Raw genomic sequence first — 26508 nt, 5'->3', positions numbered from 1 at the left:
ATAAGCAATAAGTGGCGGGAGATGGAGGGCGCCAAATTCACTCTCCTGAACTTGTTGGCAGGGCAAATGCACATGACACCGTCGTTCACATCAACCATCTTCAAAGTTACAGCTACATGCACCATCAGCAAGCTCAGCTGCCAATGAGAGCTCTTCTTTGATATGACAGCATATAAGCAAAGTTTTGACACCACAAGGACTCGGAGAGTGATGATAAGAGAGCCAGCAAAAGGAAAAAGAAAAAGAATAAATCAGTACATTAAACTGCAGTTTCAGAACAGACGACCCCTATTGTGAAATCAAGTATTGATTTGGCTTCGGTAAAATGTATTGTCCAGTTAATTTACACCATCTATTCTCTATTTAGTTGTTACCCTAATGTTATTTATTCATCCATTTGATCGATTGAATTGAAATATTTACTGACAGATTGATTTATTGATTTGTAAATTCTTAATGATATAATCTCTTTTTATTGTTTTATTATGCCTTGCTCAAGGGCATTTAAAAAGTTAACAGCAGTTGTAAAAAGTGTGGGAAAAGCTTTTAGACTTCTCTAGTAGATTCAACCGTCTGATCTGAAACATTTCCTTCTAACCTTCTCCAGCTTTCATTTCCTTACTAAGAAAGTAATTAAGCTTAAAGCAAATATGTAATTTTGACTCTGCCAAAAATGACAATCACCTCTGTAACCCCTCCACCTCTGATCTCCAACCACGCCTTCAGTGCACGGCCACGCTCAGTGGAGGAGCAGATTGAGTGGGAGCCAGTGTTAATGTAATCTCGTCTGTTTAATTAGAGCGAGCGTGGTGGGCAGCTAAAGCAAACCACATTACCCACCATCTGGTGGGGAGCAGCTCTGCTCTTACCCACCCTCACTATCATTAGCCTCTACAAGACAAGACACAAACACATACATGACAGCTATTTATTCATCCTGCCACTTTTAATACAGACACAACTGCTTACCATTTAGCAGCTATGATGAGGCCATACTCGTGCCTAGACCTGTCATAAATGTATTGTTGTGTAATTACAATACGCAGCACACTGAAGCATCCAAATTACAACAGTTGTCAAAGATTTAAGACTATAAAAGCCACAAACTGTCCAGCACAGGTGTATGGCTGTTTTTCTCAGACATTATCTGCTCCACTTTTTCATGAACTGTGACCTCCAACAGTGACTACAACACCTTCAACATATTGAAGAAGGAAAAAGTCTAAATGAGAAAGTAATTTCAAACGTTTGGATGGTGTTGCTGAATATTTACACAAAAAAATGAAGCTTTTACTTTGACTTACATGTAACTGCGTGGTTATCCTCAGCAGATCTTAAATGGAAGTCCTTAAGTCAACCACAAGAGGGCAGTATGCTACCACAGCTAACATCCAGCCCAGACTGCAGGCAAGGCTCAAGCACAGAGGATTTACTGCTCCACAGAAGGCAGAGCTCACTGGCAGCCAGCAGAGCAATACAATTATTGAAGCACAGAGGGGAAAGCCTGGCAGTGTGTGTGTGTGTGTGTGTGTGTGTGTGTGTGTGTGTGTGTGTGTTGAGATAGAGGGGGCATAGATAAATGGCTTCTACCCTCACCCTGTGCTGCCTCATGACCTGGACAGCTTACAGTGGGCTTTACTTCTTTAAACACACGACGACTGTGTCATGACACTGCACACATGCAGAGCCAACAACCAAATTCAAGCTTTGGCAAATCTAAAAAAGGTCCTTTCAGTAATGTTTGACCATATAAATTTGAGCTAATGTATATTCACATAATAGGAGAGTTTTGCCTCTAGATCAAAATAAGCATTTCACTCACAGCCATATGGTGTGGACCTGTCTGTGGCTAGGGGATTAAATCTGAACACACAGACATGATAGGCATAATCTTAGATTCAGTGTTAACTTTCTGAGGATATCATTATCATGTTCGTGTTCATATTCATAGCTATGTTCCTAGCGAATTAACGTCCATAAATCCACCTAGAAGTCTTGGAGAAATAGAAGACGCTCCTTATAACTCCAGAACTTTCCGGAGAATCATCAAGTTTTCTTCAGTATCAAAGTAATCCAGTGATAGTGGTCTGTACATCCATGGGTGCAATGCAAATAGGAACTGTTAATAGATAATTGTGGCATTCTTTTAATGGTGCCAACTTGCCAAAATGTAAACAAATTTAGGTTTGAGCTAAAGCATACTATTCAAAGTTCAATCTGAAAAGACAACCGTTTCTGACCTATTTTCAAAAATGGACAGTTTGTTTGCCAATTTATATTTTGCAATTTCAATTAAAAGGATAAACATTTTGTGCCCTTGTGTGAAAATAAAGACCTATTTATTGCTCTGTTTACAATTATTACTGATGCAACCAAACAGCATCTGAAAACAAATTTCGAAACCTTTTGTTAACATTAGGACAGTGATTCTCTACCAGGGGATACTTCTGCAGTTACCAAAAAAAACACACAATTTGTAAACCTACTTGTGATCTTTACTACATTTATTGTCACAATAACCATTAAACTTCCAGCTATGATGGGCCGACTGCACAGGACACACCTCCTATCAGCCTGAGTCAGTTGTAACACCAAGACACTATATGCTGCGATTTCTTGAAAACTAGTTAACAAGCGAGCAGAGAAGTTGAAACAGATTGCTAAAAGTAATGGATAAATGGCTGAAATGTCTAGCTGACAAGAAAAAGCCAATTCCAGTATTACAGGTGTGAAACAAATATTGTAACAATATCCACTTTTATATATTTAACATGGTTAAATCAATAGTTCGACATCTTGGAAACATGTACAAGTATAACTAGGGCAGCAACTACTGATTATTTACATTATCAATTAATGTGATTATTATGATTATTGTTTTAGATTATTTCTTTATAAAATGTCAGAAAATCATTAAAAATGTCCCTCTAAAGTTCACAAAAGCCCCAGCTGACATCTCCAAATTGCTTATTTTGTCCCATCAGCTACATTTTAGATTTTAAATAAGAATTTAAGTTACAAGTTAATCTGTTCGTTAAATATAAAGCTGGAGCCAGCAGTCGGTTAGCTTAGCTTAGCATGTAGGCTGGAAACTGGCTCTGTCCAAAAATCAGAATCAGAATCAGAATCAAAATCAGAAACTGTTAATTGCCAAGTAACATACATTACAAGGAATTTGCCGTGGTCTGATGGTGCTACATTTAGTTTTTTTTTTTTACATATAACATATAATCTGACAGACAACAAGCATGTAACAATATAAGGTAAAAGATAAAAGAATAAGTAAAATAATTAACCTACCAATACACCCAAAACCACAAATCTTGTTGGCTTCAGGAGGTGCTGGTAGGCGGATTTTGTTACCTTTGGACAGAGCATGGTTAGCTATTTAGCTAAGCTAACTGGCTGCTGACTGCAGCTTCATATGTAACGGACAAATGTGAGAGTGGTATCAATCTTTTCATCTAACTCTCAGCAAGAAAGTGAGGTGTATTTCCCAAAACATCGAACTATTCCTTTAAATAAGATTCTGTTTAAAATCCATTCAAATGAATACATTTGGAACATGATGGGTGGTGTTATCTACGTGGTCCTCAAACTCATCAGATAGGGCTGTGGTGCTACGTCAGACAAAACAAATTGGGAACCACCATCTGTGGGCACTCCAACCTTTAATGGCTGTCTCTGCAGAGAGGTCACGGCCAACAGCATCAATGGCACAACTCTCATGACAGCCCACACATCAATGAATCAGTTTTAAATGCCTTGGTGGGCTGGACTTTGGCAAAAAGCTGTTGAGGCAAATGCCGTCCAAACCTTAAAAAGAAGCTAGAACCTGCTGTGGGATTACAGAGCGGGGACCGAGAGACCGCATCTGATGTTCAAGGTTTGGACACTGAGAGAGGCACACATACTAATGGCTGAGATAAGAGTGGAGCTGATCAAATCTCACTACACCAAACAGGGAGAGTGCTTCCCCCCTCAGAGCAGAGGGAGAGATAGATGCAGCTCCAAACTGGGCTGCAGCCAGCCTCTTCACAGTGGAGCCTCAGACTGTGCTACATGAATAAATGAATGAATGTCCACACTGGGACGTCTGTGACACCCCCTGCGCAAGGTGACAGACTGTTATTGTTGTGGTCACGTTGGAGGGATTTACTCATGAAATTCAAATTTATGATCAAAAGATGAAGCCAAAGTCAGTTACTCATTAAGATACAGATTATGTACTTCAGTGATTATTTACTGGCCTAGATAGTTTTGTGGTTCTTCTGAAACACTGAATCAGTGTTTCAGTGTTTTAAGAAAAAAAAAGAACAAATTGCTCACTAGGATTAGATTTCACATTTCCCTAAGTGAAATAAGTATGATAACCACACTCACTACAATTAATGCCGTTTTATACAACAGTCCTGCCATAAATCCTACTTTCATGAAGCTAATATTGTTAAGTTTGTAAGTTTGAGGTTTAACTGTATAATCGTGTTGGAGGCTCTAGTTTGCGGTCTTGTTGAACTGAGAGGCGTGTTACTAGTAATTTGTCCACCCATTACATTACATTTATTTAGCTGACGTTATCCAAAGCGACTTATAATCAGTGTATTTCAACCATGTGGATGCAAACCAAAAATCACATCAACTTCATCAAACGGCTACATTTAGAAACAATACAAGACAGAGAAAGGGATTTATTCAGAGGGTAGACTAAATATTAGAAACATGTAAGTATAACTAGGGCTGCAACTACTGATTATTTTCATTATCAATCAATGTATTCTTTTTAGAGTAAAAGTTCACAAAGCTGACATCTCCAAATTGCTTATTTTGTCCCGTCAGCTGCATTTAGATATTTAATTTAATTCAGATATTTAAGTTACAGTGACACAAAACAGAGAACAGCAGCAAACAGCCTTCTTGGAGAAGCTGGAATTTGCTTCATAAACGTCTTTAAATGACTAATTGGTTAGCAAAATTGTTGGCAGTTGTTTTCTGTCAACCGACAAATTGATTGATCAATTAATACTTTCAGCACGAATTATATCACAAAACAATTAAACAGCACAACAAACCATGCAGCCTCCAAAAAAAATATTATTAAGTTGAATGAATTAGTTTAGCTAGATGTATAAACTGTCAACTGAATGTAAAATTACTTACAGTATATTATTCATAAGCACTGCCTTTCAAGTGAGGACCACATAATCTGAGTCTGTCTTTAAAATCATGAAGAATGTCTAGAAAAAGAAGAAATCAAAATAAAACTGTTGTGAAACTGACTTAAAATACTTGTCCAAGGCTAATTTTTCATGTCCGGGACTACTGTTCATATTATGCCACAAAACAAGGATGCATGAAGGATAAATACCTATTTCATGGCTTTATCATCTTCCTCATATGATTCCTAATAAAGTGAATCGAGTGAATGGCAGCTCAGCAAATCACTGTTTACTCAGCTGTCTGAGAAAACACATTTCACCAGAAGAGGGAGACATCAAATCCCTGTGAGAACGCCCAAACAGCAGCTATGTTCTCCTTCCTCCTCTGTTTGCTTCTGCGGGAGAACAATTCAGCACAATGCTAATATTGTCAAACATTATTAACCTCACAACCCCAGTGATATGAATTTCAGCTGTTGCTCCACCACATGCAATTTACACCACTGCTGCAATGCTCATTACTCTGTGTTTGATTTCCAAATCATTCCATATGACACCTGTTAGATGAGCCAAATAGATCTGGGGCCCATTTCTTGGATTCGGCTTTGACAGTCGGGCGAGGAGGAATTTTCTCCCTGGCAGTTGTTCCCTTCACCTGGACCCTGACTAATCCCACACCACGCATTATGGGAGATACATAAACAACCTTTGTATCAAAAATGTTCTTCTTCTGAGAAGTGACGTGAAGACAGGCTTTGATCTCCCTCAAACAATTTTCTCACCATTTTCAAAAGAGCACACCTTCCTTGTGTCAGCTGTTAATTGTTCCAACTATTTCTAGAGTTAATGACTCTTTTTTTTTGTTGAAGCCACTCAAGTCACCTTTTCAACGGTTTGTAAAAAACGAAGAAGATGATTGAAATAAAACCAAAAGTGACAAAAACAGTCTGAGGTGGTTTATGAGTGAGGAGAGGAGAGAAAGTCTCATCTGTCAACGGGAAGACGAAGCAGACTTCATTTTGTTCTTGAGTGTTGAGAGACGATAGCTTTGGATTCCAAATGACGGGGATTGACATGATATGAGACTTTTCAACAATCCGCAATAATGACCTTTTCTCAGAAGCTACAAACTGTCAGGTAATAACATGTCTCAGGTGAAAATGGACAATCTTTTGGCACAGGTAAAAAGTGTTACCTAGCAACCCCCAGTATCCTATCAATAGTCAGCTTGGAGGTATCTCTGGAGATGCCCCCCCCCAACCCCGCCCCCCTTACAAAGACCTGGTTCAGCTTGCTTCCACAGGCCCCATGACCCCCCCTGGACAAACAACAGCCTCATTCTCTGCACCACTGCTGACCTCATTGTCTCTTTGTGAAGGGAAAGTCCAGCGTTGCATTCTGTTAAATGGCAAATGGTGCATCAACTGCGAGCGGGACAGACGTCTCTACCTCCAGCACGGGCCTACAGATGAGCACGGACACCGCTGCCTTTTCCTCAGGACTGTACGCAAGGAAAACATGGTAAGAGAGGGAGACTAAATATTCAATACACCTTGCTCCATCTGTCGAATGTACGCAATCCTGACAACAACACCTGTCTCACATTGTCACCTTCACTTGCACCTTAACAACTTACAGTAACAGCTGCTGTTTACACGTGTCGCGCTTACTTCAAACTTGTATCACACTTGTTTCTGTCACATTTACTTTTGTTTGCAATTCATGTGCATCTTATGACCTGTGCTGGAAAGCTGTACTGAATTTCTAAAGTGCTCTTGCACTATATGCAACTCATACTAATTCAAAATCCCAAATTACATGTTTAGCTACACTCAAGTGCTACAGTAATACGAAAGAGCAGATGGTATGGCATTTATTTAGATGGTGTTTGTACTGCAATTGTATAATAGCAAGTCTGCATCTCACATCTATAGAGAGCTTTACTATAATTACTGTAATACTCTCAATATGTCACTTATAGAAACAGCTGCTCCATGGAGAGTAAGCCCAACAACAACACACAAGCCAAACTTTTCGCAAACAGGAAATGTGTTTCGACACATTTAAAAAATGTGATAAAAAACCAGACATGCCACAAGGCTTCAACTTGCCCCTTATACCTCGCTCACAGAGGGAATATATGACACGCACACACACACACACACACACACACACACACACACACACACACACACACACACACACACACCTGTGCACATCTACAGCTCTGACTCCATACATCTGGACTGGTCAGCGGCGGTTAATATCCAGGATTACACTGCTCCTAATTAAATCTGACAGAGCCTGACAGGTGCACTGTTGTTGAGGAGCAGATGGTCAGCAGGTAGTTTTTGTTGCAAGTAAACCAACATTTTATCAAATAGGAACAAGCTGTAAATGAGGTCTAACGTGCCAACTGTACTTCTCATAGAGTCTTGATGGAGACACATTATCAGTGATTGAGAACCCGGCGGCTGTCAGTCATCATTTTCAGTCAGAGAAAACAGCAGGAGTCGCAGCGACCAAGGGAGTGCAGGGCTGGTTAAAAGGGATTCCTTCCACGACTCACTGTAAGCTCCAGAGGTGCACCACAATCAAACATCAGCAGCCTTGCTTCATAAGAACAACACAAGTTATTTAAACACACTGCTCTAAATGTTAAGAAGTCTAAATAAGACTTTGCACTGATTCAAATCATCTGCAGTGTAGTGATAAGTGAAGCAGTGCTTTCTTCACTGTGTAGATTTGCTTTTCAACTCTTTACTGCCGTGCATGTCTAAAACATAGCTTATTAATTTCTGCCTCAGCGTCAATGCACTATATATGTAACAGCTGACATTTAATAATTCTTCTCAGCTCATATCTGGGATCAGGAGGCATTAACTCCAGCCTTAACTGTTGCTTTAGCTCACAGACTGGTGAGGCTGCTGGCAGCGCTGTGTGCAGTCGGACTCCTGGGAGGCTTAGCTGTAGGTGTCTGGTTTCTAGGTGAGTCATTGTGTTGGGAAAGAATCGCGAAATTGGCTTAACAGTAACTAGGACTGGAAACGAATGTGCAAACTGTCTAGTTAGAGCTGCTCAAGCTTCTGTAGCCTGTATTTTCAGGTCACTGCTACTCCATACAGCAAGGTCTGGCAGATACTGGATTTTAATGTCAGGATTTGAATGTTTTGTCCGACCAACAGCCCAAAACCCAAAGATATTTAATATATCTTCATTTGAGACAAAGAAAAGCAGCAAATTCACCTATTTGAGAAGATGGAACCATTAAATGTTTGGCATTTTTGCTTGATAAATTACTTAAATGATTAATTGATTATCAAAATTATTTTGATTGGCTAATTGATTAATCAACTAATTGTTGCAGCTCTAATTGGATTACAATATAGTTATTCATTATTCACATTTTTACAACTGTAAACTTTTAACTTGCAAAGTTTGCTTCCCATATCAGCAAAACAGATTCTACAGCGTTGGATTTAAAAGCATAAAGATTCTTAAAATTCACAGTGATAATGGCTCATTAAAAGTATTTCAAAGGCTTCACCAATACTGAGGTCTAATAACTGAGGTCAGGATATCTCGTCCTCAAGTTTTATTTCGTTAAATATTTAGTTAATATGTCTTTCACAGGTGCCCTGACTTTATGGAATTGAGGAGCTCTTTAAGTCTTTGAGGAAAGATTTTGGAACAGGCAAAAAACAATCATGTAGAGTATTGTTTTAGTGAGCTTTATTTTTTCTAATCATATTAATACCATAACATGTCTTTATATCCTACTGCGCAGAGTAAAGTTTTATTGCTCTATAAGACAGGGTTTGTCTGCTCTGGCTTCTAATTCAGGTAACCTGGTAACATTTCTGCTGCCTGTCTTACTGGCTAATTAAACTGTATATTTTTATCTACATATAGTCAAACTTCTGCTGAGGCCTTCCTACTCACAAAGTCCAGTGGGACTTGGGGACACAAAGGAGACGCCTTTCTGCAATGTGACAGAGGACATTTCTATCTCTGACCCCAGGAAAGGTCTGTGTTTCCGCCTCTCGTCGGTTGGTCTGTTGGAGGCAGGCATTTGTTTCACTGTTTTATGAAAGAACAAACAGGATTGTGTGGTTGCACATTGTTATGCGAGTCGTCATACTGGGTCACGGTTCACCTCTGAAGTGATTTTGTGTTGAACAGTAGCAAAATTATCATTCAAACAGCTGCTTCTTGTTGCCTTTTGTTGATTCTTGAGAGATGCCCATTGACTGACATGAACACATCACACATAATGATCTGTTTGTATTGACTACATTAGCATAGATACTTGTTGTGCTTTTCCTATTCATTTCCCACTCATAGAAGAGGCTCGTTCATTACTGGTGTCTCTGGAGGGATTTTCAATCAATCAGGTTCAGTGTTTTACAGAATCAGCCCGCAGAACTCCCTCCTGGAGATCCAGTTGGGGAAGCTGCCCACCTGGCTGCCGGTGTGCTACGAGAGGTGGAACTCTTCACTGGGAACGCTGGTCTGCAGACAGCTGGGTTATATGAGGTTTGCACACCACCTCAGCCCTTAACACTGATTGAGACTGGAGCGCCCACTCACTAACTTATACTTTAATCTTAGCCTGCTTTGCCGAGGTTGAAGGCTCAGCTTATTTATGATCTGCTAATACCTCATTTGCAATCTTGCTTCACACCTTATGAGTCTGAATTATCTTAATACTCACTCCCACCCATTTTGCATATGCTCTCTTACCAGACTGACCAAGCATAAAGGAGTGAATCTAACAGATATCGGGCCAAACTATACTGATGGCTTTATACAAATTACCTCAGAACACAGGAGCAATCTGGAAAATATGTGGCAATTCAGGTAAGGCAATTTGTCTGAGGACATCATACTCATAATGATGCAGAGAAAATTGTGGCTACCAACACATTAATTATGCATCATTAGTTACCCAATTTATTTTCATTTAGGGGGAGCTGTGTCACAGGGAAGGTTATCGCTTTGCAATGTTTTGGTGAGCAAATTAAACATAACTCTTTGTTTGACTTTGCACTCAACACCAATCCCTGTGGTTCCTTTAATAGTACTTCATGTCAGTGGGAGACAAGTGAATGATGCCACTTGCTGCAGCACTTTCTGATCAATCCGGCACCTTTTTTGATGAATGGATCTCTGTGCAGAGTGTGGAACACGAGCGAAGCTGCCCAGGATAATCGGGGGAGTCGAGGCCACGCTGGGCAGGTGGCCCTGGCAGGTCAGCCTCTACTACAGCAACCGTCACACCTGCGGCGGCTCCATCATCACCAGTCAATGGGTAGTCACAGCTGCCCATTGTGTGCACAAGTAAGACTGCTGACCTTACCAGCACTAAAGGTCGGGGGTTACAGGCTCCACGGAGGAGAATTATCAGTCATTAACAGCTGCACCACATTGGAAACATGACAGTTATCTCTTATCAGTATCTGCCTCCTCTTTTCTTTCCTAAAATGTCAGCTACAGGCTACCTCAGGTATCCAGCTGGGTGGTCTACGCCGGCATCGTCACCCGCAGCTCAGCTAAAATGGCTCAGCACACAGGATACGCTGTGGAGAAGATCATCTACAACAAGAACTACAACCACAGGAGCCACGACAGCGATATTGCCCTGATGAAACTGCAGACCCCGCTGAATTTCTCAGGTCAGTCTGGGAGCCTACTTGCAAGATAGCAGCACTCCAAAAACACTAAAAAATTAAATACTATGGCCTCAGTTTGCGGTTTTATTTTCTTATGCTGACACATTTCAGCATAGTCTTCATCAGACCACCACAAAAGTGTTATACTCCTCCTCTTATAAAGAATAACTAACTTCTGTAACCATAATGAGCAATGTTATACACTTTGCAACTACAACATGTTATAGAACCAATTCCTTATACAAGTTCAAATAAAGGCAAGTTTAAAGATCCCCTCCAGACATGAAATTACTGCTGTGATAATTTGCAACTGATATGGTTTTTTCACGAAAAAGTCAAATTACTTTGTAAAGAAAAATCCTAAAATTACATCTACTCCCTCATTGAAAAATCTATTCATATGCAAATATTTTGCATTTTAAAAGTTTAAGTACTGGACACAAGATATCTCTACTTCACTGAAAAAGTTGATTCTCAGTTAATGTGCACTCACATCACATTTCAAGTTGCATATTGGACCACGACTGGCTTCCATGCTATAAAATCAAGCATTGTACATGTTACATTTTTACATCTTCAGCAGATGAATGTGAAAACACCCTTCTAATATTAAACTTGTTTGTACATCATTCTGCACAGTGGAGGTCAAACAACCGAGTCAAGTAACAATAAGCCATAGACATTTTTGAGTGAAGGGAGGCTTAAGGGCCCTAATTAACAATGACCTGTGAGCACAACCATATTCAGAGTGCAAGGTAAACTAGAGAGAGGCCAAACGTAGTGTGTGTATGTCCCTCAAACAGTGTGTATAAACAGTATAACTATAAAAATGATATTGAATGAAAAATCATTATTTAATCCAAATCATCATGTTCCAACCTGTCAGAATTATTAAAATGTAATTTTCATAACTTTTTTTAACTAGATACAATTAGGCCTGTCTGCTTGCCTCAGTACGACTATGATCTTCCAGGAGGTACACAGTGCTGGATCTCCGGATGGGGATACACACAGCCTGAGGGTGGTATGCTACTGCACTGCTGTAAAACAAATTTACATCTGCTGCAAGTCTAATTCACACATGATGACAGAGTGTGCCAAGTGTATTGACAGAGCAGCCTTAAATGTGTGTCTTCTCTCTCAGTTCACTCACCTGACACCCTGAAAGAGGCGCCAGTGCCCATAATAAGCACAAAGAAGTGTAACAGCTCCTGCATGTACAACGGAGAGATCACGCCACGGATGCTTTGTGCCGGATACACGGAGGGAAAAGTGGATGCATGTCAGGTCAGATGCATGTTTTGAACAGTAGCTTGCAGAGGCGTTTTAAAGATTCATCCTCTCCTCTGTGATTTGTTTACAATGAAACGCTGAAATAATGAAGGCTCGGTGAGTCAGTATTGAGCAGTGTTTGTGTCTACCTCTCCAGGGGGACAGTGGGGGTCCTCTGGTTTGCCAGGATGAAAATGCATGGAGGCTGGTGGGGGTCGTCAGCTGGGGGACAGGCTGCGCTGAGCCCAACCATCCCGGAGTTTACACCAAAGTGGCCGAATTCTTGGGCTGGATCTACGACATGATTGAGGTAAACAGACTTTTTAGAAATTCTGTGGTTAGAAGTAACAAAATGTCTGCACAGTACAGAGGTGCAGCACTTATACTTTATTAGATTCATTTGATTTGATGCTACTTTGTACTTTTAACTCCACTACATTTGTCTATCAAGATACTACATACAAAACATATGATCAGCTCATAAAATATGATGTATTGTGATTTAGGCTAGAGTAGGGCTGCAACTAATGACTATTATTATTATCAATTAATCTGCTGATTATTCTCTCGATTAATCAATTACTTGATGAGCATAGAAAATGAAACAGTAGTGAAAAAAGCCCCTCACAATTTCCCAGGTTTTTTACTTGGAAAATTGCTGAAACTGCCAATTAATATTCTTTCTGTCGACTAATTGATTAATCGACGAATAGTTGCAACAGTATGTAAAGTAGATAAAACTAACTTCACCTTGAACAACATTAAAATTCTGCTTACAAAGTAAGTAATACAAGATATCCAATAATATAACACTGACAGGAGTCATTCTGCTGCCTCATGAGTACTTTTTGCTGATAAAGCTTCTCTTCTTCTGCTTAAGTAACTTTTTGAATGCAGGATTTTTACCTATAATGCAGTATTTTTACATTGCTACTTTTACTTGAGTAAAAGATGACAATATTTCTTACAGAAACTACTTTTACATACAGCCATTATGAATGAGTATTATACTATCAGCACAGGAGGAATTGGAAAGTGCACAATGATAGTATAGTATAGTTTTTGCTAGAGTGCTAATAATTTATCTCTTCTCTCCTTGCAGAATTACTGAGGAGGGCTCATGAAGCACAGCAGAGGATGCTACTGATATTACTGTTTGAGACATTTGAGATTTATAGTCAACTTATAGTTTACTTTAAATGTCCGTTATATAATGTACACATAAAGACAGACCGGAGACATCAAAATGCATTTTTACGTTATATTTGTCATGTATTGAATATAAATTATGCCTCTTATAAAACTGTGTCCAGTGTGATTATTGAGCTGCAGCTCTGCTTTCCGCCACCAGGTGGCATCTGTGTAACGCTTCCTCTCATCTAGTTTCCATAGCAACTAACAACATTAGCTAAAGCAACGTTAGTTGATACTTTAATTAGACAGAAAGTAACTAGTTTGTTATATTTCTGTGCTATTTCTCTATACATTTTTTTAATATATGGAGCCTCCTTTAATAGCAACACTCATTTATAACACGGTAGACAAGCTGATTTCTAACTCCAACTCAAACTTCAGCGTTTCTCTAGCTAGTCGTTTTCTTAGCAGACAGCTAGCTAATTAACTAGTGGCTAGTTAACGTGAACGCTGGTGTTTGTTAACTCCAAAGTAAGACGGTCACCTTAAGATGTCCTCCACTGGTAGTACAGAGGATGTTTTACAGCAGGTCAACCAGTTTTGGTCCATGCTGGATGATCTTTCTCAAAATGACCCTGCAGCCTACCGCAAGTTCATTGAGAAGCAGATGAAGGAAGGAGCTGAATCCAGTGCGCCGCCTGAGCTCGACTCTTGTTTGTGCACTGAAATAGTGGTAAGTTACGTTGGTGCAAACGTTGTGACCTTTCATTTATTACATACTGTCTTTTTTTAAAGAGCTGTAACAAATTTGTTTGTATTTTGATTTTGTCACAAATTCTGAGGTATTAATAAAAAACAGATACAGAGAGGGTAACACATTGTGTTAGCTGTGATAGCAGGAAATATAGTGCAGGTCTGTGTATAGAGCACTAACACTTTACCTAAAACCTTTATAATACCTATAAATGTCTGCTCAACCATTTTGTGTTTTTTCTATGTGGTTAATCCTCTATCAGAACATAATCTGACAGGTCACATCAACATTTGTGACTCAAATTCCTAAATTACACCTTTTTTATGAAGTGAGCCACTTCATTATTATTATTATTATTATTACCAAGCTACACTTCTTTTTATTAAGGGAAGGTGTCCACTGTGATAAAGGTCTATCAGGTTGATTTGAAAACTACCTACTTGTCTGTCTACTTGAGCTGCAACTAATTCTTCTGCTTTTAATTATTGATTCATCCACAGATTATTTTCTTGATGATTTGTTTGTTCTATAAAATGTAAGCAAATACTGAAAAAAGGCCAATCACAAGCTCCCAAAGCCCATTGTAATATCATCACATGTTTTGTTCTGTCCAACCAACAGTCTGACACCCACAATTATTCAGTTTACTGTCATAGAAGACTAAGAAAACCAGAAAATATTCACTTTTGCGAGGGTGAAACTCAAAACAGTTTTGCTTAGAAATGTAAAACCCTAACCCTAACCCTACAATTCATTTTCTGTTGATCAACTAATCACTTAATTTAAATTGTTTCAGTTCTACTGTCTATCCCTTAATACAAAACAAATGACTTTTACTTGTCATAGTTAAGCTCCCACACCTGTGTCCGTTTTATAGGTTAGAGACAAAGTGTGTTTTGACAGTTTTTTGACAGATGGTACATCTGTGTCCTCAACAGGAGCCCAAGAAAGGGTCGGTGTACATCAACATATGCAGCTGGAGACGTGTGCCTGCACCTCGGGATCCCAGCAGGCCTTTGCCCCTGTGTGCAGGGAAACTGGAAACAGACACAAATGAAGGTCAAGGTAAAAAACAAAGCTGCACTGCATCACAAGCTACAGAAGTGGCCTTTGTGTTACATGATGTGAACAAGACTAATAAATTGGTGTGTTTCCTTCGCAGGTTGGTACACTGTGTTGGATGTGGCATTAAACCCTGCAGTGCTCCAGGAAAGTGAGAAAGACAAAAGGGAAGTCTATATGCTGGCTCTGAGCTTTGCCCAGCAGCAGCATGGGATGAAGTTATCTCAGGAGTACACTGTCGTCAGCTGTAGCCCAAAAAGTAGCCCGGATGACTTGCACCGCCGGCTTGGGTTTCGGCAGTGGCCTAACTCCTCCAAACAACCAGACACAGGTAGAGCAATAAGTCTTATACCCTGATAAGCTGCTACAAGCCCTTTTCGTTGGAGCTATTTTCCTTTTCTGCTGCAGGTGTATCATCTTTCACTTTCTAATAATCCATAGTGTTCCTTTTTACAGCTAGTCAGACCCCTGCTGCCCTTCTGCAGCAGATTTCCTCTCTACGCTCAGAGAAACAAGACGAGGACACGGCCGCCCAAATTATCTGCAGACCTGCGGAGCACAAAAAGAAGGAGCTGATCCAGGTCATCTCCACCACATTTGTGCAGCCTCAGAAGCCAGAGTACCAACTTGAGGTGAAGACCGATACAGCAGGGGTTCCTCACAGCGTAGAGCTGACAGTGGAGCTGCCAAAGGTTTGCTCCATGTCAGAGTGTCAGCTGAGAATCTCCAAGGTTAGTGGTTACACACTCCCTTGAACAGTTATAATGAACCACAGTAGTATCCAATGTGTGTCAGTGCTGGGTTGGATGTCATAAAAAATACATAATTGGACTGTTTCTACGTTTGTGACTCTCACAGTGGGCTGAATGTATTTTTCTCCGCAGGACGACGTCTTACTGGAAGTGGAGGATGTCTACTATTTGCTTTTGGAATTCCCAGAAACTGTAAATGAAGACACTGCGTCTGCCATTTTTAACAAGAAGAAACGAAGGCTCACTTTGAGAGTGGACTTTCTCCGACCGTTTGCAAATGTACACCGAGGTGATCAGTCCTGCTGGGAATTGGCTGAAGGAACTGTGAAGCAAGGACTAAATTCTGACACTGAGAAGACCAGAACAAACTAAATCCCTGCTATTCAATCTGAAAAGCCTTGTGAACGCATTATAGCACGGAGGGACTCAAAACTTCAGCTATCAAACAAACAGTTCCCCTGTAAACTGATCCTTTCCCAAAACCAAACTAATGTTTTTTAACTGAAACAAATATTTCGCTGTTTCCCTTTGTGCCGTGTGGGTTGATCTGCAGCAGCAAATCTATTTCTTAACCCAAAAAAATTCATTGACTTTAATGACAATCTGTGGGGTTTGTTTATTAATGTGTGGGTGTATGAGTGGAGGTGTATAATGGCTAGGAGCTGGTGTACAGTGTAATTACCGTACACCCGGGGAATAATTGACAAGAAAATGATCCATGCAATAATTCATGTTTATTAAAACATTGAAAATGTTGCAGAACAAACAACATCACTATTTGGCAATCTGGAACATGTGAAAAATGCCAGTAAACACTTTTATTTTAAGGTTTGCATACTATGCACTGATTACAGCTTTTAAGAGCGCAGCTTATAACATGTTATTTATTCTAAATGGCATTAACTCTCTTTTATAATTCAGTTTCAAGTTTCACATTACTGACCATTAATTGGTAGTCCCAGGTATTACTTTATGAGCTGCAAACAATGTCTAATATCCATTCCTCCAAAATAAAAAAGTGGTACTCAAATGTCAAGTCAAATTCTTCATATGAAACATTCACTTTTAAAACATGGTTTTGTACGGGAATGGTGTTAGATCCATTGGTCCCAGTTAGCTGTGTTATAACTTTTATAACCTCTAATATGGCATCACAAGTATTTTCAGTGGAGTCCTGGTCCAGTGGGAACAACTGAGGTTTGTAGCGGTGATCTCGGGTTTTTTGGGCTCTACCTCCTCTCTCCGTGGTCCTCCTCCACCCACGCTACAATCTTCCCCTCCCAGCCAGGCACGACTGCTCCGTCCTGGAATACCTGAACAGCCGACATCCAGCATTTACATATCCAAGAAACACTCACATCTATAATGTACAAAGGTCTGGACACAAAGTGAGAATGACTACTCAGTGTTATATGGAAATAAGTCCTCCTGCAGTGTTTTGAAGTATCGCACAGCCACGGCTATTATTAGCATATCTTACTCTATAACTGCCATTTTATGTTTGCTTGCTGGAGCTGATGTGAAAAGAAGTAGGGGCTATAATTTGACTCCCACGCCTACCTCCTCTTTCACGGTGCCAAACTCTGGGTCGAGGGCCTTGAAGTGGTATCTGAAACTGCCTTGTCTGTCCACAGCGGCCTTGAAGTCTCGCAGTGTCACCTCACCCAGCCTGTCAAGAGCACACTGTCAGTCATGATCTATGCACACATACACACCCACGTAGACATGACGTTTTTTTTCTGGGATAAACACTCAACCAGGACAGATACTGAAGCATCTATATGTAGATTAAGTCATGCCTGAATCAAGCCATGTGTCCTCAGCATGCAGCTCTAACCCAAACAGCAATTCGCTTAAAATTCATGCAAGCTCCAGTGAGGGAACACACAATAACACTGTTATATAAAGCCAATATGAAGTGTTTTTAGTTTCACCTTTTTGGGATGTTAATCAGAAACGGAGTGAGCGAGCGATCAGTGAAGTAGAGCACTTTAGTGGAGACGGCGGTGTCCAATCCCGGGCTGCTGTGTGAGTGCGCCATTTCTGGAAATAATTACAAAAACACTGTTTTTCACAACCAGAGTCTAAAATGGCTCTAGCCTCACAGCCAATAATGCCCCTCTCCGCACATAGCGGTGTAATTGAACGGCACAATTTGATTTAACAGCCAGAGTTGAGATGTTGCAGAGGATGACAAATCCTAAGAGAAAACAAGGATTTTGTTTGTCTCACTTGAGCTCGGCGGCCAGGAGTCACGGTCTGTCGAGTTGGCTCTGCGTCCTGGCGACTTAAATTCCTCCTAGAAGAAGAACCAATTACTCATGGTAACATCATTAGTTGTTGACCCATCATTTATCAGGTGATTTACTTAGATTTACTCTGAAATGGAGTGTGTGTGTGAGAGTGTGTACCCCTCTGTCCTGTCTGCGCTGGGTGTCCAAAGAGAGTAAGCGGTCCATGAGACTGGACACACCCTGCTCCAGGGTGTCCAGGGTGTGATGTTGGGGGTCATGGCCAGAAAAGCTGTCCCTCAAACTACGCAGTGCCTCCCTGACCAACTGCAGCTCTTCCCCCTGTCACAAACAGCTTCCCGATAGTCATACAGTTTCTATAAATGTAATTTCGTATATCAAGGCAAGAAGTGTGGAAGCTCATTTCCTAAAAAGTTAGGCAAGGTAAATCAAATCAATCAAGATTATGAGAAGTCAGACATTTGACTCAATAAAGTTACAATACTAAGTTAAATTTCAGCTTAGTATCTCATAATTGTGAGTTAGTACCTTTTCATTTTGATCAAATGAGCTTCCATACAATAAGCCATCAGAATCAACACAGTAAACAGTGTTGGTTAAAGATTGAAATAAAAAGGGGTACGTACTGGTGCACTGTGTTGGAATACTGAAGGAGACGTTGAAGCCACTGAGTTACTGAAACCACCGCTTTCACTCCTGAATGGCTGCACAATAGAAAACAATACATGTTAAAGGATGAGACTGGGGATATTCTATAATTATGTTATTAACGGCAAATGCCACGAAAAGAACAAAATCAGACCCGTGTAGCCAAAGCCTGATATAGCTTATTCCTCTGTGCTATAAGCCTCCATTGTTGCCCAAAAAACGATTTAAAACACATCAATGAGCCACTGTTTTGAGTCAATCTCACAAACAACATCCTGTTGCAGTAAATGTGTGTTAATCCACAGCTAAAAATAGTCCTCAACAAATGAACTATTTACTCCTGTTTGAGTGATGTTTGCTAAAAACTATAGAACCCAGCTGTTTGAGGAAAATAGGAAGGAAGAAGAAGAATTGAGAAATTTGGTAAAATTATGGTTGGTTATTGTTACAATCTTTTCTTGGAATATGTCGACAATAACAAAAATACAGAATACGGACCAACCTTTTAAATCTTATTTCTTTTATCTTATATTACTGGAGTTGGTTTTACATGTTTTATTCTGGCCCAGTTAATGACTTTTCTTCTTTTTTTTTTACCTCATTCAATTTTATATTTGATTTTAAAATGTGTTCATTTTAAATTGCTGCCTTGAGTTAAGTAGTTTGTAACCTTGGTTATAAAAAATGCTCTATAAATAAATCTTATTCTTATATACACAACGTCATTTGCATCCATATAACATATATTGTTGAAATACTTGAAACACATCATGATCCCTACCCGTCCAAGGCTGACTTCATGTGCTTTCTGTTGCGCTTCATCAAGCTTTTGTTGCTGCTGCTGCAGTATTCTGTCCTTCCTCCCAAGTTGCTGCTATTGTGACAAGAAAGATGGATGACAGAAGTCCTTATATGCATGTATGTATCCACAGAACGCATTGAAGTGTGAATAATAAAAGACGATACCTCATATTCACTGAGTAATTTGTTCCGTTCACTCATCTTGTGTTTGAGCTCTACCTGCAAACAGACATATCAGCTTGATATATGAGTGCTATACTGCTCTCACATAAACCTGCATCCGCGGGGTCAAGCGGGTCAAATATTTTATCGTGTCAAACGGAAATCATCACTTGTCTCACATTTTCCCCTTCCAGCTGATCTTTGGCCATGTTGCACCTCAGTAGTTCCTGCTTTAGCTGCAGCACAGCATCCTCCTGCACTGCCAGGCGCTGCTGCAGAGCATCCTAATGAGAAGGAGAAGGAGATCAAAGACACGTCCAGAGAAGACCTGAATACAGATGCACACTGCATCCACCTGCCTTATCGACAGCACACACCCAACTCTAAACTTTATTATCTTTATAAAGAAATGGAAAAATACACTGTATATTGAGAGTGATAGAAACTGCAGAGTCATGGGTTTGGGGTAGCACAAGAGCGGAATAGATTGAATTATATCCTTTAATCCGCTATAATTCACGCACTTAGGACAAAATTAGAATAAGAGGTTTACCTTGATGGCCTGAAGGTGGCGCGCCTCCTGTTTGTGTCTCATGAGTTCCCTCTGAGAGCCACACAAATGAACAGAGACATTAGAGAGAGGGGCTCGTAAGGCAGCTCATCTATATTAAACCTAATTACATTTACTTACTGTACCTTGAGATCAAGGGCTTCCTCCACGCTTTGGTCCAGACGACTACGGATTAGAACCTTCAAAGGGAGAGGGTATGAGCAGCATAATTAGAGAATGGAAAAATGTCAGAGCGCATGAGGAGGCAGTGGGCCCGCATGACAGCGGGCTAGCAGATCAGAGAGATTCAATTGTGCTCTACAGTAGCCACTCTCGAGAGGAGTGATGGCTGCAAACATCATCACAACAGAAGGACTGACACTGACACTTCACACAGAGTGGAGAGCAAGCGTTGTTTTCTCGAGTTAGCAGAGAGAGGGCACTGTACCAGCTGCTGTTCAGTGTTAGCCCGGGTATCTCCGAAGCTCACAGATCCATCCTGGTCCTCCTCGGGGAGGGAGCCATGGAGCAGCAAAGCCTGAGGACAAACACACACACACACACACATACACATATATATACATAGACACACAGAGTGAAGGCCTGTAAGCAGTCATAATTAAATATATATGGCAGAGAAGCCAGATTTAATTCTGTATTTGTATTTGTAATACAGCAGTTTTGTATTTTTATACTTGGCCGCACAACATGTTTCATATTTCAGCTAATAAAATGAATTAAACTGAATAGAACTGTATCAAATTTAAATCATATTGAAAAGCCTGTAGGAGTCCGCACAGACTTCAGCCTCTCACCTGCTCTAACCCACATATACAGTGCACATCTACACACAAAATCATATTTTAAGTATAAAATAAAACCTGTACCTTGATAATCAGGCTGATTAATCAATCAACGAGTTTGATATCAATTACCGGGTAACAAGCGTTGTTGTACACTTATTTCTGTTTCTTTTGTTTTCTTACAGGAGTAACTACGCATGTCCAGTGGTGGAAAGTAACTAAGTACATTTATTCAAGTACTGTACTTAAGTACAATTTTGAGGTACTTTACTTGAGTATTTCCATTTTCTGTTACTTCATATTTCCTCTTCACCACATTTCAGAGGCAAATATTGTACTTTTTACTTCACTTCATTTACCTGGCAGCTTTATTATTATTATTTGATTATTAATGAAATATAATTAACAAATAAATTATGATGTATTATTATTGACAGCATATAAAGTAATCAGAATCAAATATATAAAATCACTAAAACTAATTTAAACTAAACCCCGGACAGAGAAATAGAAAGACAGAGCTGGTCAGTTTGGCATAAACATTGCATCAGTTTTGGACATGTATTGTACATGACAGTATGGGGTGTGTACAGGGCAGGAAAGGTTACTAAAGTACTGTATGGTGTCTTGACATGACAAAATATAGTTGAATACAAGGAAGGACTCCATACATGCCAATATATTGTCATTATTGCAAAATATAATGGCTGTATATCACCTATTATTCTATATTTAGATGTGGTGAAAATATGGAAAATATATAGTAATAAGAAATGTATTAACATACGGGTTAAAGTGTATGGTAATATACATACAATAAATACACCATATACTTATTTAGAATATATTACCATACACTTAACCTGTGAGAAGGAAGTATAAGGTAATACTTTTACAATAATACAATATCTTGAGAATATCTCCCTGTAAAATGAATATATATTTGGCATCTGGCCACTGGTTCAATCATTACTTATTGACTTTTAAAGATTAGATTGTCAGAAATTATAAGTTGTGTTAAATTAAAATGGACTGGTGAGTTGATCTGTAGTCAACATCAAGTGTTGTCTTAATGTACCTCAAGTAGCTGAATTGCAACTTTAACAGGGATGTAACATGAGTCTAAAGTGAATCATGTGTTAGAGAATAAATCTTAGCGTCTGTAGCCTGTGTGTCCTCTGTCAATGTGTTTATAGCAGCAGTGCAGTTTGTTTTATAAATGTACCATCACCAGGACGTACCTGTAGGCGGAACACCATCCTCCTGGCTTCCTGCATCTCCTTCTCCAGCTGCTCCTGGTGGGCGTCCAGCTGCTCCTCCCAGGACTTCTCCTCCTCCTGGCCATCGTGCCCGAGGGAGGGACACAATCCACACAGAGACACCTCCTCTGGAAGGAAGAGAGGCACAGGGGAGATGAGGTGAGGGAGCTTTTTTTTGTTTTTTGTTCATTGCAATGTATTTTCCTCTGCAAGAGTTGATGTGCAGCCAACCTGTGACAGATTTCTTCTCTGTCAGCTCAGATTTGTCATCCAGAGGTTCCCCCTGGTCTTCAGACTGATCATGGAGCGTTTCTTCTTTAGGGGTGTCAGTGGACTGGGTGATAACATACTCCTCTTTGGGGGAGTGAGCAGGGCTGGCTGAGCTGAGACTGAAACAGATGGTGGGCACAGGCAGGAATGAGCGTGTTTGCATCTCCTGCCAAATGAATGGCAATAAATAAACCCAGCTACATAAAATGGAGATATACACTTCAATAACTCCCCAAGGAGCACACAAATGTGAATTAATCCCATCTGGCTAAATATTTTAAACCATATCCGTTTTAAAGACATAGTGCCCATAGGAATACAGTGTATCACATACTATTTAACGAATAACAAAATTAAGAAAAACACACAACAGAACAGGGTTGAAACCTGCTCAGAAAATACACAGGAGGAGGAGGAATGCATTCAACACTGTCATTTTTCCCACATGAAATTCTTTACATAGTTTGCTCCCCCTTTGGCCATAATTTCAAAACCTAATCCCGGTATGGTTTCTGAATGGCTGGTTTTCTTGCAGCTTGTATGAATATGCGTTTTGTGTTTTTTCTGAGAGCATCTCCAGCAGCCTGAGGTTCAGGCCGGCTGTCATCTTCACTCCGCTGTGTTTGTAGAAATAGGATACAGCTACTGTGACCTGTGACCTATGGCATTATGCATGGTCCTTTAACAGGGGATTCCTTCTTTCTTCCCCTGTGTCTGCACAGGAAAACAAGCCTGCGTCTGTGGAAACAGATCTGAGCTGATAGCAAAAGCATCACAATTCATCACCCTGCTCCTGAGGCCCAAAAACGAAGACGGAAAAAATAACTGTGGACTTAACTGTGGGATAAAACTGCATTTACAAACCAAAGAATGTCCTGAGGGATTGCATTTGCACAGTTCTTCCCATACATATGCAGCAAGATTTAGATGGTCGTCGATGAGATTTTCTGCTTATCTAATAGCATTACTCACCACAAGCTAATATCACAACAGACAGTAAACAGTAACACTTGTATTATCCATCACTTTTGAGTTCACAGTCCTCTTTCTTAAATAATTTTGCACATATTCCTGTATTTTGTTGTTCAAACGCCTCTTTATTAAATAATTGCGCACACATTCCCCTGACTACTTGTAATAATGTGCCCTGAAGTTCTGTCTACACCAAACAAACTGGAAACAAGACCAGCTAGCTGCTCTGTGAGCTAAATGCTAATGTCAGCACGCTATGCTTAAAATGACAGTGCTAACATGCTGATATTTAACCGGTGTATAATATATAGATATAATTTGAACTTTTAATTGAGTTAAGTCTGGACACATTCAGCACACTGAGAAACTTCAGATAGTTTAGTCTTCCCAGCTTCTCGGAGAGAGTAATTGCACCAGGTCACATAAAAAAACATGAACTGAGCGTCTTATCAGATGCTGCTGTGATTATGCCTAAGTGTTTCTGCAAAGGGGATCAAAGCAGTTGCCTCCAACCAATCTTGTCATTGCAGAGGATGACATTATCGAGATACCCTCCATCATTGTCTCAGGGTGCGGTTGTTCAATAAACTAACACATTTATTTTAGATGCTTGCTGCTGATCTGTTGCACCAAAAGAACGCGTACATACGGACAGATTTGGAACATATGGGTTAAGCCAAAGATTAAGCGCTGGGATTTGCAAGAGATGAGCTTCAGTGCAACAGATTAACATGATTTGATCAGAAGTGGTGGAAAGTTACTAAGTGCATTTACTCCAGTACTGTATTACTTTACATAAGTGCAAATTTGAGCTACTTTACTATTATTACTACTATTTTATGCTTCTTTACACTTCTGCTTCACTACATTTCAGGGGGAAATATTGCACTTTTTACTTCTCTACATTTATCTGACAGCTGCAGTTACTGGATTAAGATTTTACATTAAAAATTGATGATAATCTTTGTTCATTTTTAAAGATTAAACCAGTTCTTACAATGTACAATGTTTTCATGTCTTTGAACTGTTTGCAGTTCCACCAAAGAGAGATTTACCTTCTAAACTTCTCAGATGGTTTAATTTCAACTTATCAAAAGTATCAAAAAGGTAAATTAGAGGCAATAAAGTCCTAAAACATTATACAAATTTGTATAGCAGAAACTTTTTTTTCTTTTCTCTCCCATTAATCATCTCACGACCCTCAGATTTATCTTGTGAGCCTTTGGAGGGCCTCGACCTTTAAGTTGGGCCCTCCAAAGAGTCACAACATATATCTCGACAAAACTACAGAACTGCATATAAAGTGTTTAAAACTAGCTCCACCTGGACCAGCTACAACAGGAAAATGTTGCTTACAAATCAAAGCAACAGTTCCAACAATCTCATAATGTTACATAAAATAATATATCAGTCACAGGAGAAATATTTATTTATACTTAAAGTACATCTTGCTGATAATACTTCTGTACTTTTGCTTAAGTAGGATTTTAAATGCAGGACTTTTACTTGTAATGGAGTATTTTTACATTGTGGTAAAGTATCTGAGCACTTCTTCCACCACCAGTGATCAAGATGAAACCTCTATACATTAACCAGTTAGTAGACTATTATTCAGAAATTAATTTTAAAGGATTAGTTCAATATAGCAGCCTACAGTTGGCTTGTCTGGTAAATACTGTACCAAACTCTAGGGAAAAAATGGTGGCTTTTTAAAAAATGCTCACAGCCTTATTAAAGTGTAGAAAAAGACAGCTTGGATTTGTTATTCTAATATAATTTAAAATGTAAAATCTTCATCCGAATCATGAAATGGAAGAGCCGGCAATAGAAGTTAGACCGTGGTTGCTAGGCAATAGCAGCTCAGCTCACACAGACACACAGGGACACACCCACACCTACTGCACTGTAAACACCGAACAATAACCTGCACAGTTAGGGTATTAAAGTCTTATTGTTATGGTGAAATACATTTCTGACACTAACACTGAGCAACACACGCTGATCTAGATGATGAAGATGATGTATTGTCTCCTGAATTTAGGCCTAATGTCTTGTACATCTCTGCTACTGAGGCACTCGTGCATTGTGCATAGCAGCCTGGATTGACTTAATGTTCAAATGATAATAAAAAACAGCTCTTACCATTTCATCTGTTTGGCTCCCATGCTGGTGTTTACAGGCTTAACCTCCCATACAGTCAGAGCCCCGCATCTGGGTGATGCTCTGCTTCTCAGTCAGGACCATAGCCCAAACACAGCCAGAGGCAGCAGGGAGGGGAGCAGCCCTGAAAGCAGCCACCGGAGGAGTCTCCACGTCGCACACTGTGTTCAATCAGAAATAACAGCACGTTCAAATCCTCTCCAGCAGCATATTCCTAAAACATAAAGCTCTAAATCCTAATCAAAAGCCCTGAACCCTTCCCCTATAAATCATACCAAGGCTCAGTCCTAGCTGGCAGAGACAGACAGAGAGAGACAGAGGGAGAGAGGATTGGTGCTCAGCTACACCAGCAACTGAAGTCTGCCTGGTTTCTCATTGCACTCGCCTTGTGCCTGAGCTCACCAGTTCCCATTCACGAACACAATGTTTTTTGTTCCTTGCGGACAAGAACTGATGCAGCTCTTGTGCATCTTTTTCACCCTTTTTTCTCTGTCGGTCTTTTTGCATTTATTCCCTCTGGCCTCCCTCCCTCCTTCCCCTCTTTCGCTTCTGCTCGGTCGCACTGGCTTTGTATCAGTCCTTCCTTCTTTCAGTGCGCGAGGATGTCAGACATGGCTCTGTCTGGGTGTGTTTACCCTCCCCCTTCTCTCCCTCATTCCTCCTCCCTCCTTTCCCCACTGCTCTCTCCTTTCACAAGGAGGAGGAGGAGTGAGATTTTTCTCCTTCTCTCTCCTTTCCCTATGCTTTTTGTGTACTGTATGTCACTGCAGCTAAAATGAGAGCCAACATATGGACTGAAAAAGAGATATGGAAATGTGTGTGGTGAAGT

At 40.0% G+C, this 26508-nt stretch overlaps 3 protein-coding genes across 3 annotated transcripts; 2 read left to right on the top strand and 1 right to left on the bottom strand.

Moving 5' to 3' along the window:
* The first annotated feature begins 6464 nt into the window (after positions 1–6464).
* On the top strand, positions 6465–13211 carry tmprss5 (transmembrane serine protease 5). Its single transcript, XM_070905996.1, has 13 exons — positions 6465–6677; positions 7588–7739; positions 8071–8144; positions 9069–9182; positions 9557–9692; positions 9903–10016; positions 10124–10167; positions 10334–10496; positions 10647–10831; positions 11754–11852; positions 11973–12115; positions 12258–12410; positions 13203–13211. Exons 1-13 carry the CDS (start codon positions 6465–6467, stop codon positions 13209–13211), a joined length of 1599 nt encoding a protein of 532 aa, XP_070762097.1.
* Positions 13212–13784: 573 nt separating this feature from the next.
* Positions 13785–16174, top strand: pih1d2 (PIH1 domain containing 2). The gene is made up of 5 exons (XM_070905992.1): positions 13785–13967; positions 14927–15053; positions 15151–15381; positions 15507–15781; positions 15935–16174. The coding sequence occupies exons 1-5, from the start codon at positions 13785–13787 to the stop codon at positions 16172–16174; spliced, it is 1056 nt and encodes a 351-aa protein (XP_070762093.1).
* A 405-nt stretch (positions 16175–16579) lies between these two features.
* dixdc1a (DIX domain containing 1a) lies at positions 16580–26065 on the bottom strand. The gene is made up of 16 exons (XM_070905633.1): positions 25955–26065; positions 25662–25840; positions 22509–22666; positions 22260–22405; positions 20664–20753; positions 20362–20415; positions 20219–20269; positions 19845–19949; positions 19669–19722; positions 19484–19576; positions 18681–18758; positions 18214–18375; positions 18035–18101; positions 17737–17845; positions 17363–17471; positions 16580–17115 (listed from the first exon to the last, which is right to left on the bottom strand). The coding sequence occupies exons 2-16, from the start codon at positions 25682–25684 to the stop codon at positions 17032–17034; spliced, it is 1383 nt and encodes a 460-aa protein (XP_070761734.1). The 5' UTR covers positions 25685–25840; positions 25955–26065; the 3' UTR covers positions 16580–17031.
* Positions 26066–26508: the final 443 nt, after the last annotated feature.

Source organism: Enoplosus armatus, chromosome 5 (genome assembly GCF_043641665.1).
Source record: "Enoplosus armatus isolate fEnoArm2 chromosome 5, fEnoArm2.hap1, whole genome shotgun sequence".
In the NCBI taxonomy this organism is placed as follows: domain Eukaryota; kingdom Metazoa; phylum Chordata; class Actinopteri; order Centrarchiformes; family Enoplosidae; genus Enoplosus; species Enoplosus armatus.
This window is presented reverse-complemented; position numbering and strand designations above follow the sequence as displayed.